Here is a 19848-nt window from a genome sequence, read left to right on the forward strand (position 1 = left end):
ATTTACCAAAGTAGGTAGAGATCTGATTCTCTCTGTAAAGTTTCCTCATTGCTTGTTTGCATCACTCTTCATACTTCAAAATATTTGTAATTGGAGCATAATTTGTAGTAAGAAAAAAAATGAGTGGCTTCTGATTTATGTGTAACGGTACTTCAGATAAACAGAATACATCTAGGTAATTTTTGAGTAGTAATGAATGGTTTTTACATGGTGTAAAATCTGTGGCCTCTGGAGAATGTCGGTAAGACAATGTCTTAAACAGTATAAGGCCATGCTCGATCTACATGTGGTAGCAATACAGCTGTAATGAAGACTGATGCAGCAATGATCGGAGTCTACAACTTGACTGACTGACGGGAATGACGTAACTGTATTACCCGCTTATGCCAGAAAAGCAAATGAGTTCACCTACCTCCCAACACATCCTCATGTAAATACGCACAATATCAAATGTTTTAAGTCAGGGTGGTTTCATTTAGTGCTGTGTTAAATACGTGTTTGAATCAATATCCAGTGACTGTCAGCTACAACTTGTGGAAATAAAACCCACGAGTTAACGTCAAAATAATCTGGGGATGGGCTGATGCTCCTCAGCGTTAGATAGTTAGCGTTAGCTGGCCATCGAAACAGTGACGCCGTTAGGCCTAAATATACCCATCTGACAGAACACAAAACAAAATAAATGGCCAAATAATGTAAAGCACAGTGTGAATGTGTGTGTAAACATGTTTCAACCGAAAGAAGAGCTGCTTGTACAGTATGTCTGTTTACGTTTAGCTCATTAGCTGATAATAGCTAACGTTATTGCTCAAAACAAATTGACTAACTCCTGTTATGACAGATAGCAAGCTAGTCTGCTTGGTCGACTGTGCTCTATTCTTAACATCATGGAGTAAGTTGGAAGTGTTGTCCTCTCCGATACTCTTTGAACGTTTACCTAAATACGCAGTTCAGAGCTCTAAACCATTTATGCATGGATGTACAGCCCGTTACGTTAGCCTGGTTGTCTGGGTTAAGCTAGGGAAGTTAAAACCAAAATGCTATCCAGTAAGATGACTCCCACAAGACAGTGCACCCTAATGGGAGACCTCTCGATATATTGTCTGTAGATATAACAGTCACAGATGACATAAGTCCAAAAAGACCATGACTGTAGCTACAAACAATATGGGCTGGCAGGGGTTGAGCTAGCTGGCATACCGCTGAGCCACTGTAAATGTTAGCTTACGGTCGTTAGCTTCGCTAGCCATTCAAATGACAGACCATTTTCTCCGATATCTGTAATATTGCTCTCATTAGCCACTCACCTTCCTTGATTTATCCCCTGCTCTTTATCGTTGATAGCAGTTGTATAAATCCGCCGGTATCTTTCCGCCAGAGCTCGCCCTGAGAGTAAAAGCTGGTACCGAGTCCGACAATCCGACTGGGATCCGGGTGTCGGACAAGAACCCATACCCGAACCAATGGTGGAGAGATCGGCTCCTGTTCCAGAAATGACCCTGACACCCAGCCCCATCGACGGCGACGATGAGGGCAGAATCCCTCCACCGGCGGCCGCTGCCGCAGCAGCACACATCATCGTTTTGGAGAACAATGCATATATCACACAAACGATATATCAGCTAGATAATAACTAGCCATTAGATGCAATCCACTTGTCATTAAATCCAACACACGTCACATTATTTGTTCATTCCAAGTTGCAGAAATACCACAATTAGCATCCAGGATCCCCTGTTATTACAAGCGCAAATGTAGCCTGTCTAGTGGTGCAGCTACAACGTACAGTCAGATCCGTCCAGAGGGTCGACACGGCGTTTGTCTCCTTACAGTAGGTCTTCTCAAGCCATAACAGATTTTCTTGTGAAAGAGAAGAAACCGCATCACTCATTTCCGAGAAGTGCCTTGTCGTGTTTTGGTTTCATTCGTTCCTTGAATATTTCTTGACCCCGGAGAGGCAGCACCCTCAGTTGGGCTGCCATCTTAGCTCCATCATCCCTCCCCTCCCTGGCGGAGTGTTGCGTCGCTAGCATGCCGGGATATTTTCATACGGCAAAACCGAACGATGCTCGTATTGATTTATTTCAACAATTAATCCCTGCATACATTGTGCATTTTCTACGTAGCTCTGTTTTAAGCACAAATCGACATCATAGAACGGTAGCTTGATGAAAATAGCCATAGGTTACTTTGCACAGCCTAACTGCACATTAGAATTCTGGACATTTAATTTACAGTGGTCTATCCAGGGCCCCTCCCAGTTTGATCTAAAATTGGCACACTGAGACTTTCAAAGCACTTTTAGAAACCTGACGCTCTGTTATTACTAAAAACAGTGTTGCATCATGGTAAGACTGTTTTCACTTTCGAGTTTACAATTTTTTTTCTGCTGCATGGCAGTGAATGTGAAAGTGTTCCATAAATAGCAGCAGCTTTAACAGTGACCACTATTGTATTCTAATTATTATGATTTAGTGCAGGTATTTTATTTTCAATGATTCTATCTTAACAGCTTGAACAACACATTAGACTGCTCACATCTTGATAATTTTTTTCTTAGTGGTACAATGATCGGCACAAGGTATGCCCCATATAGGCCTGAACATTACAAGATTTAACTAGTCCACAGCATGTGATTGATATCTTTGCATGCATAGACACTGACATATTACTTTCTAAAGGCAAATTACACTGTAATGCTTAAGTTCCCACATGCACATGATACATCTTCATTATCCAGCACAAGGGTGCAGGAGGAGCAGGGATAATACAAATTTAGATACAATGTGCTGGGATGCATCTGTCAAAATGACATCATATGGTAAACATGGACACAGAAAGCAGGTGCAAGGAATGCATTTTTACCTAAATGTCTGAATGAGCACTTAGGTGAACATTCGCACTAAACACAAATTTGGTAGAACATATTTTTCTAGTTGACCTTTTGTATTGTCTCCAATTTCAAAAATCGATGTAATGTTATCTTTTACAAAAGGTGGTGTAGATGTATTTATGTATAGATGTGCATGCAAATAGAGAAAGAGAGAGAGAGAAGTAGAGGAAAAAGATTTACACAGACCATAGTGGACCTTTATTGGCTGTAAGGCACTGCAATGGCCCAATGGCAAGAGAGGGGTTGGTCTATAGTCTCTTCTCATAGCAACCTAGGAAGCATTTAGAGATTATCATGCGCAGTATCAATACGCCAACAGAACAGTGATGACAACTGAGTGGTGACAGAATTTCCGAACATCAAAATGAGAGATTGTTTTATTAGGATTCCAAGATGCACCATTAGAAGATGAATTGAAATGTATGGTGAAAGTCTTTTGTAAAAGCATCATAACTTAGGTAGATCGCAAAGTGCTGACATTCATTTCCCCGTCCTTTTTAGGAGGGAGGTTATAAGGGTTGCACGACTGGGCATTGAATTGTGTAATCAGAAGATACACTATAGCTATAACCACTACTTGATCTGTCAGATTAAATAAAGGAGGAGGGAGGTAGGATATGTAGGTCAAGAAGATACCATAGGTCAGGCAACAAATATTAGATGAGCTGACAGAGATGAATGTACTCCCTACATGCGTATCTTGGAACTGGGACTGTTTGAGTGTTGGATTGTTTCAGCTCTGTTAAGTTAATGACACAGTGTAATGTTCTTACACAATAGGCTATCATTTTAAGTGCTTTGGTTCAGCAGTATTAAAGTGATAATGTCTGTAACCAGGTGCAGGATAATTGTGTCAGTTTGTATTTTGTAAAATTAATTAAAAAACAAATAATTTCCACAGTTTCATCTCCATTACCATGGATATCCCACTCTCTACCATCTCTTTCCGACAGTAGAACAACTAAGTCAACAAAGTGACTGCTCTGTGATCAGAACATCCACACTCTACAACAACCTGTTATATGTATTTTAATGAAGAAATGTGCAATAATTAAGATCAGGCTTCTTAATATACATGTAACAGTGCTCAGAGTGAGTGGTTTTAGTGTAGATTTCTGTATCTTAATTCAGATAGGAATTCAGTGTGATCAGTTATAATGTTAACAATGGCTGAATGTATAATGTATGTGAGGTAGAGGTTAAAATGCAATGTTTGGCCGTCCCTGCGTCTCCATGAAGTAATTTTCTGGTGACATAAATAGTCTGGTCTTTGCAGGACAGTCTGCATTCTTTAGTTGTGCCAAGGAGGGATTCGCCCATCATTATCATCTGTCACACCCCTGAATGCTATGCACCTTTCATACCTGTGATCACTCAAACCATGGCACTCCCAAAAATTAGTTTTACTGTAAGACTTTTGTAGTTCATGATTTTTACTTATTATGTTTAGTTAGCAGTGTCTATGCTTTCTGTGTATGAATTAACCTCACATCATCATCACAGCATCAAGAGTTCTTATCAGTTTGTGAAATATAATATGAAATGAGTAGTTTTAGCCAGTACATATCTAAGGGTGTGAATTTCTCACAGATTTGAAGTAAGTGGTGTGATTTGTGACCATCATGCTATTGGAATATTTAAGCATCTTTTTGATCAGATTAAGAGCTGAAGTCATCTTATACATCTTATATCTTATCTTATACATTTATCACATACCAACAAGTAACGATTTACTCCATAAGATGAGACTGGAAGGAAAGTTGAAATAACTATTCACTTTTTTGACAAGTGAGAAGTGTGCTGTCAGTCACAGTGTTGTAATCGTACTGCATTGACACTATATTCTACATAATTCCTGTCCATGGTCAACCTAAACTCACAAGGGTCTGAGGCTCAAGGTAATGAGCACATAATGGAAAGGACCTTGTAGGTTGTATTGTATACCGATACCAAACATCAATATTTTTCTTGCATTGTGACATATGGATGATATGATTGTTTTAGGGCTGTAAGAGGTTCTATGAGTATAGCATCCAAGACCTATTTTAACCTTTTCTGTTGCTTAAGTTGAAATGCAGGTCCTTCAGCACTCCACCCAGTTTCAGCTTTTACACACCAAACACAATGAATGCCAGCCATTAACAGCAGTGATGACAGAGGGAAAAATACATACACAGAGAATATTCTTTGATTGTTGTCTGTAGCCACACCCTTGGGTGGCCTTGAAATCACCTCCCTTAAGGTTAAAAGCAGGAGAAATGAAAGGGGTGTGATTGCAGACTGCAAACTAATAGACTGGTGTCAGGACAAGAGCTATAGTGAGAGTTTAGTCTTTCTTTCTTACAAGTAACAGTGATTTCTGTGGAGGTAGGTACTCTGCAATTTTCAGAATCTGTCATCAATTTACATTTTTTGTTAATAATTTTCTGAAGTGACACTGCAAATTTAACTATTCGTAGAAGTTTTATGGTTGTTTTGTGTGTGGCTTGGAGATCGTTAATGCTGCGTAAATATTTTGTAATAGTTTTAAGGTAAAAACCTATTTTTCATTGCATGACATTCTTTTCAAGTGACTTAAAACAGGACGATAAGGAAACATTTCTTTTTAACTTTGTTTTATTTCCATTTTTAAAATCTTATTTGTTCAGGATTGATTGCTGTATTCAATCTATCTCACTAGAAGGTCACAGATTTGTTGCGATACTAACCGATCAAGAAATATTTTAAGCAAGCACATCTGATTAATATACAAATGTTTAAAATGTTTAACATACAAATTATTACAGAGTTTATTACAAAGTTCCTCGTGTAATTCTCAAGTTCAACTTACAAGTTCTTCCAAATCTTCTAAAAATTGTCAGTGTCTCCAAAATATTTCATACAACCCACAATAATCAGCACAAACTCACTTTTCAACTTTTAGCTGAACAAATGTGATACATACAGTTAGAAATACACCATCTTCTGTATATAGGGCTTGTCTTATTGAGCAAGAGTGTACCTGCGGTGTAAAGGGCATATACTTTATCGTCAATGGCTAATGGCATGTTACTCTGTTTTGCTGACAATGGTGTGTTTGAAGAGGGTGTGTTGTAGTGGGTGGGTGTGTCTTCATGTGGGTAAAGAGCAAGACAAACCAGTTCAGGACTTAATCTGTGAGTCAGGGATTGAGCAGAACATATGTTACTGTATACTGTTACCACAGTGAACCAGTCAGTGGTCAACATGACTCAGAGATGCAGAATGTTCAAAGGATTGATGCATGCATTCATACAACTTCACATGTGTTTCCACTGTTCTCAGATTAGACCACACACAGAAGATTCTTAGCCCACAGTACCACCTAGTGGCTTATATACCAAAATGGTCATATTGTCTCAAAATCCTCTTTTCATGCTCTTATACTCACAGGTGAAGTGACAAAATGAGCAGGTACTCAACATGTAAGTATTAACAATTAATAGAATATAATATAGAATGTGATGCAGAAGCATTTTAAATAACCTGTGCTGGTATAAAATCATAAGTGTTTATTATTATGATACACAAATGTGTTTCTCTACAAACATATTATAAAGACAAAGGCACCAGGTTGTTATTATTAGATATTTAATTGTATTTTGCTGTATGTTATTTAGTGATTATATCTTTTCTGGCCTGCAACTGCTCTGAATATGCAAGATAGAGTCACTTTTTCCTTGTCTGACATTTACAGCCAGCAGCACTAGTCCAAGTGTGGCAATCGAGGACAGCAAGAAAAAGACCTCTCTCCTGAAGGACAACAGTTGGATCAAAAAGCCTGATGATGAAGATGAAGCTGTTGAGTAAGTCATGTAAACGTAATGACTGAAACACAAAGCAGAATGGATTTGAATGGTTGGGTGTGGTTTATAGTTGACCCCAGTTTAGCTGTTACCTTTGATAAAACATGTTGTTCGAATTCCTTTTGCAAGTTAATGTGTTGAGTCATGTCTGCTTGCATGAATGACTTGGTTTATCTTCCACTGTTTTCTTCAGCCGAGATCCAAACTTTGGCAGAGAAGTTCTAAGATCCAGGTCCAGTGAAACTATTGTGAGGTAACAAAATCCCAACCCTTATATCTATAATTTCTCATCAAATGAAAGAAAAGTTTTTATAATAATCCTTTAACTAATGCAGTTCCTAATCATTTACTTGTAGTTCAGAACCAGAAAAACCAAAAACCACTAGGACTTTGAACACGTCGACATCTGTATCGGCTTTGTCCAAGAGGTATGACCTTTTTCTGCTGCTGATGTTGTAGTTCATTCAAGGTTCTTATACGACGTCTTGACAGCTGTAAAAACATGTAATCAGACATACTGGGATTTAAACCACAGATATGATTTTTTTCTGCAGATTCAGTGGAAGTCAAGATGAGCTGAAAAGCAGGTTGGTGCAGATTTCCAATATGACCCTATATCATTTAATTGTTGGTACTTTTAGTAGTTTCAACCATGAATGGGGCGTAATCACATTTCTCCTCTATTGGCAGCACCCTCCCTACCACCAGGACCTCCAGAAAGTACACTTCCTTCTTATATAACTAATTTAATAATAATTAGCTTCAGAAATAGAAAGCACCTAAGCAATGTGTCTCTTTGTAAACATATGTGAACATATAGCACATATAGTTACATATAGTCCAAAAGCCAATAAAGAAAAACTAAATATATTTCTATTAATGTCTCCATAGTACCTACACAACCAGGTCTTCTGTTACAGAGGAGCCAAAGACAAGGTACAAGTGGTTTCTCATAGCAAGTCAAAGAAAATCACACCAAAGCATTTTGTAAATGTGTTTTGTTTTATTTTTCCTTAAGTACCACAACCACTACTATCACAGAGAACGGCAAAACTACTGAGACCACCATCACCACCTCACAGACTGTCAGGTAGAATATACTGTACTTCATCATAAATTTGCATCAGACATTTATTTATCTTTAGCGTCTGACAAACTTCTTTTGCAGAACTCTTAAAACTCCCACCAAGACTGGCACATTCACTGAACGGGTCTTCTCTGATGTCAAGTCTTCCAGCAAAGTGTAAGATTATCTCATCTTAAAGTGTTATTTTGACATTTGAGACTTTTCTGATGAAATAATGTGATTTATGACTAAATATGATATGTACATCTTTTCACACAGGTCACCTTATTCAACCTATTCACCTTCCAAAACAACCAAAGTGACTGAGACAACTGTCACCACCAATAAAGAGTAAGACATTGCTGGATTTACAAAGGAAACATTGTATAATTAACTGAAGTTTGCATATAATCTAAAATATAAATTAACTCTGTGCAGGGCAGAAGATCATCTTTTTGACACACTTCTCACCAAGTCTGCCAAGGATACTTCACCCTCAGACAGGTAAAACCTAATTCCATTCAGGCTATAAAATGAATCATATTAGTAATGAGGCCAGGTAATTAATACCGTAATTAATAAGTGTAATGAAATGTATTTATTTCCTTGTAGTAAAACAAGCATCTCCACCACTGAGACTGTGATTGTGAAAAGCAGGGGTGACGAGTGAGTGTTATTTTACTGCTGATATAATATGATGCTCTAGCATTGCATTCACTTAGTCAAATAGAAGTACTTTGTGTTTTATTCTTCAAGGATAAAAACACAAATACAGTGGTGAGCAAAAGCCTAAGGCAGCCTTTAGCTTTGTTGTTTTTGCAGGGCTGTAATGGCCATGTGTCTTCATTTCTAATGAGAAATATGCAGGAAATCTGTGCACACTATTGAACGACACACATACATAAATTCAAAACTAAGTAATGTCTGCAGGTAAAGTCAGTATCTAGTGTCAGTATTAATTTGTTTCTGTATTTGTAGTAATATACAGTCGCAGAAAAAAATATTAGACCATCAAAAGTCATCAAAAACAATGGTTTTGCAACCAAACACTAACTTCTGTGTGTATCATGTGACTAAAACAGACAGAAAAGAAAACATGGAATGCCTAAAAGCACTGTTTTTGCCAGTACAATGCCATAGCTATTAATGTAAGAACTTAAGTGATTTTGGTTATGATCACGAAAACCATGGAAAATGGCTAGATATCAGCTCTTAAATTAAACTCTTGTGAGCTATTTTTGTTTTTATAATTATATTTGTCCAAAAAAATATACCTTTAGTTGTACCAAGCATTAAAATTAACAAGAAATTGAAGAAAACAAGGGCGGTCTAATAATTTTTTCCAGAATTGTATGTACAACGGAAATACAGTATATAACAAATATGTAAACAGTATTTTAAAAAATAAACAATGAAAAATATGATTATTGAAGAAGCTATACAGGGTCATGTGGCCAGAGAAAAGGATAAAAGACCATGAGACATTCTGAAGGTGTGCAATATAACACAAGCTCATTTAGGAAAGCATCCAGTCAACCGAAGATTTAGAAGATGTACTGAATCTAAAATGGAGGTGACACTAGATACTGACTTAACCTGCAGAAGCTGTTAGTTCTGATTTTGTGTGTGTTTGTTTCAGTACTGTGGAGATATTTCCTGCATATTTCTTGTTAGAAAGAAAGACACACACCCATTACAACCCTGTAAAAACAACAAAGCTGAAGGTTGCCTAAGACTTTTGCACAGTACCATATATTATCTACATATTATCACCCAAATCAGTGGTTCTCAAGTGGTCTTGTCTATTGACCCACATTTCTTTCATCCACATTTCCTCACAAGTTGCAACCCACTTTTTATAGAATTAAAACCAAACAAATGTATTTGTCAAAAACAGCAAACACATATTCATTGCTGATGTCAACTGTGAGCTCTTTTTTATTTTTATTTTTTCATTTTACATTACTTCAACAATAAACATCATCTGATATCTCACAAAATCAGCGGTTTTCATTAGTCACTTTGTTTACAGACACATTGCACAGTGAATAATCATGTGTGTTTCAGTTCTGAATGACATTTCAGTTGTGAGGTTTGACACATCGCACACTTGGGTTTTAGTTGCTTTTTATCATTAGTAAATGTATATAAATCTATATTTAACTCAGGACCACAAACAGTGTCATGCCTATAAACCACAATGTAAATTAAGCAAGACTTGTAGTGGGGTATAATAACATAACATACTGAACATATAAATAAAACAGTAAATTGTCACAAATCACTTAACATACGCTGAAATTATTTCTCCGCAGCCCTGAGGACAAACTGTATGATTCACTCATTCCAAAGCGTATCAAAGAGGATTCTCCAGACAGGTGATAATTGGATTCAAGCCTACAAATATTCTCCAGTGGTCTCAATCTCAAAGTAAACAGAAAGAAAAATTATAACATCAATCAATACGTATAATCAATATTATTTCATTACAGCAGAGTTTACAGCACGGAGACTGTGACTGTGAAAAGAAGGCCCAGTGGGTGAGTTATTCCAGAATAACTATAACTAGTGCGTTGGCCCATGGGGGAAGCATGGGTTGTAGATCCTCTGATACATTTCATTCCTTTGCTTTCTTTATTTTGTTGGTAAATTCCACTGGCATTTTCAGTTGAATAACCTCTCAGCTGGCACATCTGTTTCTGCACATGAAATTGGACACCAAGGCAATGTGGCCCTATTGTTTATCTGTTGCTAGATGTGATAGTTTTAATGCTGTTGTGCATTCATGCATGCTGTACTGCACTTGTCCAGCAGTAACCACCAAAGCATCTGGCCATAGAACGTGATTGTAAGGCTACTGTGTTCCAAAACTACTGATATCTCCCAAAATATTGATCCTATCAACTTGCCGTTTCCACTAGTCTCTTCCTTGAACAAGAATACATACTTATCCCAAACTGCAGCACTCAGCTCTTTCCAGATTTTGTGTGATGCCCAAGACACACACACACACAGACAGAGCCCACTTCCCTTCTATAATATAGGAGGATGATAGGAGCAGTGTAACGACTTTCATTCCACTACCTATCAGATAAAGACCTTTTATTTTTTTTCAGAGATGGTATTAAAACTGCAACCACAACAAGGACTTCTTCTACGTGAGCTAAACCTTCATTAGTCATTTTCCAGATAATTATTATTGAAACACTGATAATTGCTTCCAACTTTCATAATAAATTTGTCTCTGCAGAACTGAGGATTCACTCTATGACACTCTTCTGCCCAAATCCATCACATCTAATCCATCCACTCCCACCAGGTATATCAATGCAACAATACAATACAACAATGAATAATGTCAGACAAAGACAACTAATCACACATTTCTACTGTCTGTGAAACATCCCTTTCTCTTTTCCACAGCACAAGTGTCACAAAGATTGTCACAGTGGAAAGCAGCAGAGGGTAAGCTAGATGAATGAAAAACTGGCAAACAATGTCTTTAATATAAACTTATCTTTACTTTATCTGATAATAACTTTTGTGACATTTAGAAGTGACAGCCCAACTCTGAGCTCCTCCACCCGCTCCACCAGGTAAGCATACCCAACCCACTACAGTTCATTATCTGTTTTGAAATTACTGCTAAACCACGTAGTGTAATGATATGTAAACTACATTAACCCTTTCATGCACGAATTATGAGAACCTTAATCAAATTTTTTTTCCTGAGTGTTTTTATTCCTCTTTAGGCATGAAAAAAAAACAATGCGATTGAAAATTTTCTTCTGAAAAATAAATTTAAAAAATAAAATTAAAATAATTTTAAGAATTGAAAAAAAAAAAAACATATAAAAAATAATGAAAAAAAAAAAAAAAATTCTTATGAACCTATTTTTCATGAAGTTACAAAAATGTCCACTCAGCTGGACACCACACATTTAATTTTTGACGCACAGAAACATGTATTTACTGATAAATTGTGTGAAAACTATGGGGAGGGCTTGTGATTCTGGGTGTTTATGCTCAGGAGAGATCTACATAATGCTACCAATTCATGTCCGAAAAGATATGTAGTGTCTTAAAACCTTAATAAAGATATGTGTAAAAAAAAAAAAAAAAGAAAAAAAGAGCAACAAAATCCATGAATATACAAGAGAACAGCTGTAGAATAGCTGTCCATTGGAATGACCAGTATGCATGAAAGGGTTAACACCAGTAAATATGTTCACTTGTTGTGTCCTGTGCAACTCATTTGTTTTGCTTCTTTGTTGCAGCTACAGCTCTATTACTGATGAATACCCCTCGACCCGCACCTCTAGCTACACTATCAGTTCCATGCCCAGGTAATAATTTAACTATTATACCTAAACATCTGTCTGTAGGAATGCCTTTTTTTTTTTTTTTTTTTTGTTAAAGCCATTAGGGTTTTATTATGTGCAATCACTAGTTAAAAAAAGAAATTTGGCAAAAGACTCACGAAATGTTTATTTTACAAACCTAATAAAGTAATCCGCTGTATCAAAATCAATGACAAAAATCACTTTTTCAATACTAAGTGAATGTAAAGCAAATCTCAATTACTGTATACTGATTCATAGAAAATCACAGGTTGTCTGATAGCTTTTCTGTGTTTGTCTGCACAGTGACAAGTACAGCAGTGACATTAAAACCACCAGCCGCACCTCCAGGTAAGTACACTGCAAAGCCCACTGTAATCTGCATATATACCCATAACATGCATTTATATCCGAACCTCACAAGAATTAACATTTTAATAACCTTTAAAGGCATAGAACAGTTTTTGTGGCAACTTTATGAATTTTTAACTATATCTAACCTTTCTAATGTGATTTATCAGGATTTTTTTCTTTTATTATATCATTCTCTTCATTGTGTATTATTCAGAGAAAAACAGTGTTTTCCTATATATTATTCTATATTAAAACATAAAGACCCAAATTTACACCAGTGACCAAAAGCATCTGCTGAGCTAAAAAGTTTAATTACCTTAGACCCACTAAACCTATTAATACATGTGAATAATTGTTTGGTCATCTTTTCATGGTCATCAGAAATGACCCATTTGGATGTTCAGAGGCTCCATAGTGAACATGGAAACACCGTCATCTTCTACAACATTGAGTCACCAGTAAAACACATGGAATTTGATCAAAGACAGTGCATGGACACATTTGGTTTATATTCAATTAATGATAGACTTTACCTAAAAAGTCACTTTTTCTCAAGTTTTCTCTGTTTTTGGTATGATAACCCTCAAATGTAACCTTAGCATGATGATTTAAGTACATGATCAGTAAAATAAATATAGAAAAAGACCTGACTTTCACTGAAAGAAAATGCAAAATAAAGAGGATAATATTATGATAAATGGCGGTAAATCCCTTAAGAAAGGCTAAATATGGAGAAAATTTCATTTGGGAACTGACACAAAATTAGAACTGGGTCTTTATGGGTTAAATTATTGACCATATTATAGATGTTCAGAAAAGCTCAGAGTTAATTCAGAGGTTATTATATCAAAACAGAGAAACCTGAAGCAGTGACTTTTTCAGGAAAATATGTCACTAACCCAACATAATTGCGTCTACACCCACTGTCATTTCATAAACTACATGGGTTTTACTTGGGAATTAATATTTCAGGACATTATGGCCTTTCCATGTTCACTATAAAGCCTCTGAATGTCTAAAAAAGACACATCTGATGGAGCTGAAAAGCTTAGAAACTGTGTTTTGCCTGAATTATTTAAACATATTGATATTATTAGAGGCTCATAAGTTATTATATATTTTTGATCTGTAGATGCTTTTGATCACTGGTGGCTGGTTAGGTCTTTGAGAATTAAAAGGATTGATAACCCAAAACCCCACATGGTTGGATATATAAATCATGTAACCTCTTTATTTATGTGGGTAAAGCCCCATGTCTTACTATTAAATTATCTGAGAATATTGGAATATGCTGATTAAAATATTACTTAGGAAAAGGAAATGAATCATCGTTAGATAGATAGGCAAATGTTATTATAATGTATGTATATGTATGTATTATAATGTAAAATGTGGCCTCTTATTACATGTTTAAGGGGCCCCATTTTTATAACCTGAGGGCTGCTTCTGAGGTGTCCTATCATAAAATGTACTTTGTAAATCAATTGTGGATTTTAATAACTGTTTGGAATAATTTTGTAATAAATTAAAATTAATTGACTGATTGATAAATATGCCATCATTATAAGAAAATATAATAAAACCATGTACAGAATATAAATATTTCTAAACAATGTTTTGGTCAAACTGGTGACTCATCCAGGGTGTACCCCGCCTTCACCAAAAGTAGCTGGGATAGTCTGCAGTGACCCTAGTGAGGATACAGTGGGTTCAGATGATGAATGAATGAATGTTTTGGTCACTGTTTCATTTTTAAACTCATCCCTTTACATTTTGTTACAGCTACAGCTCTTACACTGATGACATTCCCTCCACCCGCACCTCCAGCTACAGTATCAGTACCTCACCCAGGTAATCACTGGATTATTATCTCTCACACCATTAGACACACTCATCATGCAGGGCTGTCTTCTTATGCCTATACTATAAGTGCAAATAGCTCTTCCACTCTTGTTAGGTGAGAAAATGAAAATGTGGCTGCAGTGCATTTTCCTATTACAGTTAATATGCTTTGTCCTTTCCACACAGTGATGACTACAGCAGTACCCGTAAATCCTACACCTACTCCAGTCCAGACAGCACGTAAGACAATAGAGCAAACTTTGATTGAAAAAGAAAAAGAAATATTCAGATTCTCACATGTAAACTTTATGTCATTTTCTCCCTGTATAGATATGACTATAAAAGTATCACTAGTCCCTCTACCTACACCTCATACAGGAGCAGCAGGTATATGAATAAATGTGGCTGTGGTTGATAATAGTGTATAATCATGACTGTACTTGAAATAAAAAAAAAAGTAGAAATAAATCATACTGGATACTAATATTCATTTGTTCTAAAGCAGGTCAGATGAACCAGATTCTTTCACTAGATCCTCCTTCAAGAGCACAGAGAGGTAGGAAAAATATGATCACTTCCTCACTCGATACCTGAATCAATAAAAAAATATATCAGCTAAATATTTGTTTTGCACAGGCTACTAATTTCTTATTTACCCCCTGCCCTAAACAGGACAATCCTTGACAAAGACCTGTGCACCTCCTGTCGTAAACCATTCACTGGTGATGCCAAGATCATCCTGGATGAAATGAAGATTAACTGCCATGCCACCTGCTTTAAAGTGAGCAGATGTGCCTATAAGTGTAGAATTAAGTCAAATATTTACTCATGAAACAGAAATAGAAATGTGCAAAATGTGTTAGTACTATTGGGAGAATGCTGTAATTAGTAAATAACAAAGAAAAAAATGAAGCGTATTTATGTTAAGATACAGTTTTTCTCTTTATTGGTAATGGTGCAGCTGATTGCTCAGTATGTTTCTCTCTGCTCATGAGTGTTTATTTGTGTTTAACAGTGTGAGGTGTGTAACGGCACTCTGGGTCATCTGAAAGCCGGGGACACCATGTGGATCTACAAACACATGGTGCACTGTGAGAGATGCTTTGAAGTCACTAGAGGTAATAAAAATTACACAAAGCAAAACATCTCGAATCTCAAATGTCCATAAAAACTCATCGCTGTCTTGTCTTTTCCCACAGACAAATGGCACCGCTGATGTTTTTTACCCCAAAACTTGCAATGAAGAAAGCACAGATTACTAGTTATTAATACATTTTTGGTGAGATGGGGTCTCCTCTTATATGGGCAAGCTTTTTGTTTTTTGGCAAATATGAGATATTTTAATAACACGAGCACTATTGTATCCGATGTTAACTGTGTTGTTTATGACATTGTCTTAACACCCACATTTTGTCAAATATGTAATAGCACTTCTGAGGGTTCCCTAATGCCTGCAGCCTCTTGTTTATAACATGCCAGAAGATATGGTAATATTTAGGGCCGGGGGCTTTTGCTGTGCAATATAAGCAATCAGTGTGTCATTATGTATTCATCTATTGAGTAAAAATATATCAGTTTTGTTTTTTGATGTGATTTCAATATCCTTACGTATATGGAGTGGTGATCTGATCTTGCAAAGCAATAAATATTGTTACATTGACATTATCTGATTTTTTTTTCTTTTCTTTTATTATTACTTTTTTTTCTCGTGCAGCAGACAGTTGTCAGAAGAGTCTAACTTTATGATAAATCTGCAGAGGGTTGTAGCTATATCTATGAATTTTAAGGTCATATCCTCAGTACTTTATGGGGTTTAGAAATCATAGCTACTTTTTGACACAGTACAGTATATTAAAGTTTTAGGCCCATAAAAGTATAAACTAAAAATATATGTATTTCTCTGTATTTTAGTCAATGCAGGGAAGTCTTTAAATCAATGTCTTGCATTCAGACTAAAAATGTGATTGTTTATTTGATAATAAATAAACTAAAATAGGAAAAATCCAATAAAGGCTTTCTTTTTTATTGGCTGTGTTATGGCATTATTTGTATTTTTATGTTATTTCTTGCCAATTTGTTGAAAACAGTGGCTTAAAATAGAGCATACTACACATTAACCCTTAGGGGCAATTCCAATTTTAGTCACACTCATCCCACGAATTAAAAAAATTTGCTTTTAAAACTGAGCTCTAGAAAATATTATGTATTAATATTATATTCTACTTTCATTGAGCTATTTGTTTTCACCAACGTCTTATCTAATTATTGGCATGAAATACCAATGAAACCCTTTAGATGTCTGGTTTTTGTCATGACACCATTATGTTTTTAGATGAAAACAAACCAGAAAAAATGAATTATTTTCACTATACTACATGCAAAGTAAAGTTTTCTGTGTTGAATTATTACAGTCTGGGATATGTCAATGATTAGCAGCAATACAGTTTTTTGCATCATTATTTTTGTGCAGTCTCAAATACTCAAACTCTGCTAAGTATACTGGTAAGTACAAAAAGTGTGCTCTTAATTTATACATTGATTTGAATGGGTTTAATGGAACATTCTTGCACTGAACAGGATGAGTGCGCCTTCTTTGTGCAAAGTGTATTTTAGACTTACTGTTGAAGCTGATCTGGAAATTACAATATAAAATAAAAATAAAAGCACATAAAATTTGAAAACAGTACTTAAGGATCAGCCTAACCCTCAAAGACCGAAACAGTCAGCGACCATAAACACATACTGATCTAACTTCTGAAGCACTAAGCCTATCAATGCATGTAAATAACTAACATAAAATGCAGCTTCTCAGGTTTTCATGGTCATCAGATATGTTTAGAGGCTCCATAGCAAACATAGAAATACCATCATCTTGAACAACACTGACTCACCAGTAAAACCCATGTAGTTGTGTAGTGTTGACAAATGACAGTGGTTGTAGATGCTTATCTTTATTGTTTGCCGGAGGGCAAGCATATTTGTCAGTTTGTATGTCTGTCTATCTGTCTGTATGCGCTCTAGCAGTCACATTTCAAGCATTACTGATATCAAACCATGACCAAATGATTTGCCATGGTTTCTAGTCGACTTTATCAGTTTTTGGCAAAAATAATCCAAAGTACAGCTGAGATATTGGCCAAAGTTGGGGTCAAACACCTAATTTGCATATTCAAAAAACAGCTTCATCTTGAAAACTAAGACAGATATCGACTAACTTTGTACTACTGACTTATAGGAAGACAGACCTTTCATTTGGTACCAATTTTGTTCACCTAGGATGACCTAAAAAGGTTAAACGCAAGGTCATTATTTTCAAGATACTTAATTTTTGCCCATAACTCTCTCAGCTTTGCAGATAAAGAAAAACGAGTACCATGTTATAAAGCGTGAAAATGTAGGACATGACATATTTTTTTCAGTTTTCTGTATCATTTCCCATTTCAGAGTTATGGAAGAAAATATCTCTATTTCTGGCTTTTTTTTTTTTTTTTTTTTTTTTTTTGGCAATTTCCACTCACTTATAACTTCTGAACTGTTCAAGATATAAGAATACGACTTGTCATAATGTTGAGCTTGGAAAAGTAGGAAATAATGTTCTTTTAGTTTTCCTTTATTACTTCCAGTTTCTGAGTTACAATGGATGAAAGTTTGCATGTCACTTGAGTGTAAATTCCCAAAATAGCTTACATCTGTGAAATGATGGCAGATATCAACTAATATAGTATTAGTGACTAATCAGAAGTCACGTATGGCCTGTCATTTAGTACCAATTTTGTTGACCTTCGATGACCTTGAAGGGTCAAACTCAAGGTCATGATTTTAAAAATACCCAGTTTTTGACAGTATGTCATGTCGGCTTCTGGACTTTGTCTGTCTTTTCTGTTTTGTTTGTCATTTCTTGTTTTATTTTGTTAAGTTTCCCTCATGTGTCTTGTCTGTTGTCTTTACTTCCTTTTGTGTTCACCTTTCACCTGATTACCTTGCTCCTCCCTGATTATCTCCACCTGTGTCTCATTGTCTTCCCGCCCTCTTGTGTATTTAAACCCTGTGTCTTCCCCTGTTCCTTTGCCAGTTTGTGCTCTACAACTTGTTTGTGTTCACTAACCAGCGTTTCTTGGATCCTGTTCGTTTGTCCGCCGTGTTTGACCTGTTTTCGTCCCTCGACCGTCGATTCAGCCTGTTCCTATCCTGCCTGCCTGTTCCCGACCTGGTTCGTTTACCCGACTCTGTCTCTGCCTGCTCCTTTTAATACCTCAGCCTCCAACGATCACCTGTGCTTCGACCCTCGCCTGTATTACTACCGTGAGTCAGCCTGTCCCCCATGTACCGTTGCTTGTTAAACTGTCTTTCCGTGTATGACCTGGCTTGTTTTTTGACCACCCTCTGTCTGTCCCTAGTGGGGATTCCGTTGGGGTTTTCCCGGCTCGGCCAAGCTGGTCGTCTGCCGTATCCACCCGCAGCCCAGACGTTTATCCCCGGAACCAGAGGCTCCACAGAAATTATATTATCTCTGTGTTGTACCTTGTTCTCTGTGAAAGTGTTTAATAAAAACACTAAACCTTATTTACTTGTGGTCTTGCTTTTGGGTTCAGCCTTTGTACTTAGCCTTTCACACAGTAACTCCCTCAGTTTTGCAGATAGAGCAAAATGACTAGTATCAGAAAATAAAGCATGAAAATAAAGGCCAAAATTCTCTTTCAAAGGCCTCCAGCAAGTGAACTGCCAGTGGTAATTTCATGTTGGGTTGCTGACATATTTTTCTGAAAAACTCACTGCTTCAGTTTTCTTTGTTTTGATATAATAACCTTTGAATTAATCCTTTAACTTTTATGAACATCTACATGGTCAATACATGAAGTATAACAAAAACCCTGATCTCCAATTTGAAAAAAGCCAAATGTAGAGAATGATATCAGTTCTATCTAGTTCAAATCTATTTTATCTATTTATTGCCACTGTTGCACTTTTTCACTGCTGCACTTTATGGCTGGACCCTTCAGCTGTCCTGTACAGAGGACCTGTGTGAATTGTAAAATGTCTCTAGTGTCCTGTCCTTTACTGCGACCCATGTCTTCAAACTGAATTGGCCCTTGGGGATAAATAAAGTGTTCAGAATCTGAATCTGAGTTCAGCTCAGTTTGATTAATGATATATTTTGCTGGGGAAAAAAAACAAAACTTTTTTTCAGTTTTCACTGTTTCAATACAATAATCTTTGAATTTACAACATAAACTGTCAATTTAATCCAGGAAAATACCTGATTTTCACTGGAGAATGCAAAATAAAGTGGATGATATTGTAATAAATGGAAATAAAACCCTTAGAAGAAGTTAAATGTAAAGAGCAATTCATCTGCTAGTCACTACTAAAATAGTTCTAGGTGTTTAAGGGTTAAAAAATACATCATAAACAAAAACTGTGGAGTAAAACTGTGGAACAAATGGAGATAAAACAAATATCTAACATAATTCAGTTTAAAAAAGATATAAAGAATTAATTCTTGAGAGGTACAGTATTTAATTATGACAA

The 19848-nt window shown here is 36.2% G+C and overlaps 2 protein-coding genes across 20 annotated transcripts in view; one reads left to right on the plus strand and one right to left on the minus strand.

The window, feature by feature from the left end:
* mycbp2 (MYC binding protein 2) overlaps window positions 1-2002 on the minus strand; it is a 64182-nt gene extending 62180 nt beyond the window's left edge. For all 17 annotated transcript variants that reach the window (XM_030124844.1, XM_030124855.1, XM_030124839.1 and 14 more), the window contains exon 1: window positions 1308-2002. In XM_030124844.1, the coding sequence (XP_029980704.1) occupies window positions 1308-1579 (272 nt within the window). In that variant the 5' untranslated portion in view covers window positions 1580-2002. The remainder of the gene's footprint in view (window positions 1-1307) is intronic.
* A 3134-nt stretch (window positions 2003-5136) lies between these two features.
* On the plus strand, window positions 5137-15984 carry scel (sciellin). Of its 3 annotated transcripts, none has more exons than XM_030124045.1 (28): window positions 5137-5260; window positions 6305-6336; window positions 6609-6717; window positions 6911-6970; window positions 7074-7145; window positions 7272-7304; window positions 7408-7437; window positions 7609-7653; window positions 7736-7807; window positions 7886-7960; window positions 8063-8134; window positions 8222-8287; window positions 8396-8449; window positions 10099-10161; window positions 10276-10323; window positions 10900-10941; window positions 11034-11102; window positions 11207-11248; window positions 11338-11379; window positions 12061-12129; window positions 12430-12474; window positions 14260-14328; window positions 14506-14559; window positions 14650-14706; window positions 14825-14875; window positions 14992-15100; window positions 15335-15437; window positions 15519-15984. In XM_030124045.1, exons 2-28 carry the CDS (start codon window positions 6318-6320, stop codon window positions 15533-15535), a joined length of 1587 nt encoding a protein of 528 aa, XP_029979905.1. In that variant the 5' UTR covers window positions 5137-5260; window positions 6305-6317; the 3' UTR covers window positions 15536-15984. The 3 variants fall into 3 exon arrangements, with proteins under 3 accessions (XP_029979905.1, XP_029979904.1, XP_029979903.1); XM_030124044.1 differs by having other exon boundaries at window positions 10279-10323; window positions 14822-14875; XM_030124043.1 differs by having other exon boundaries at window positions 5138-5260; window positions 14822-14875.
* The last annotated feature ends 3864 nt before the right edge of the window (window positions 15985-19848 follow it).

This window comes from Sphaeramia orbicularis, chromosome 21 (genome assembly GCF_902148855.1).
Source record: "Sphaeramia orbicularis chromosome 21, fSphaOr1.1, whole genome shotgun sequence".
Classification (NCBI taxonomy): Eukaryota; Metazoa; Chordata; class Actinopteri; order Kurtiformes; family Apogonidae; genus Sphaeramia; species Sphaeramia orbicularis.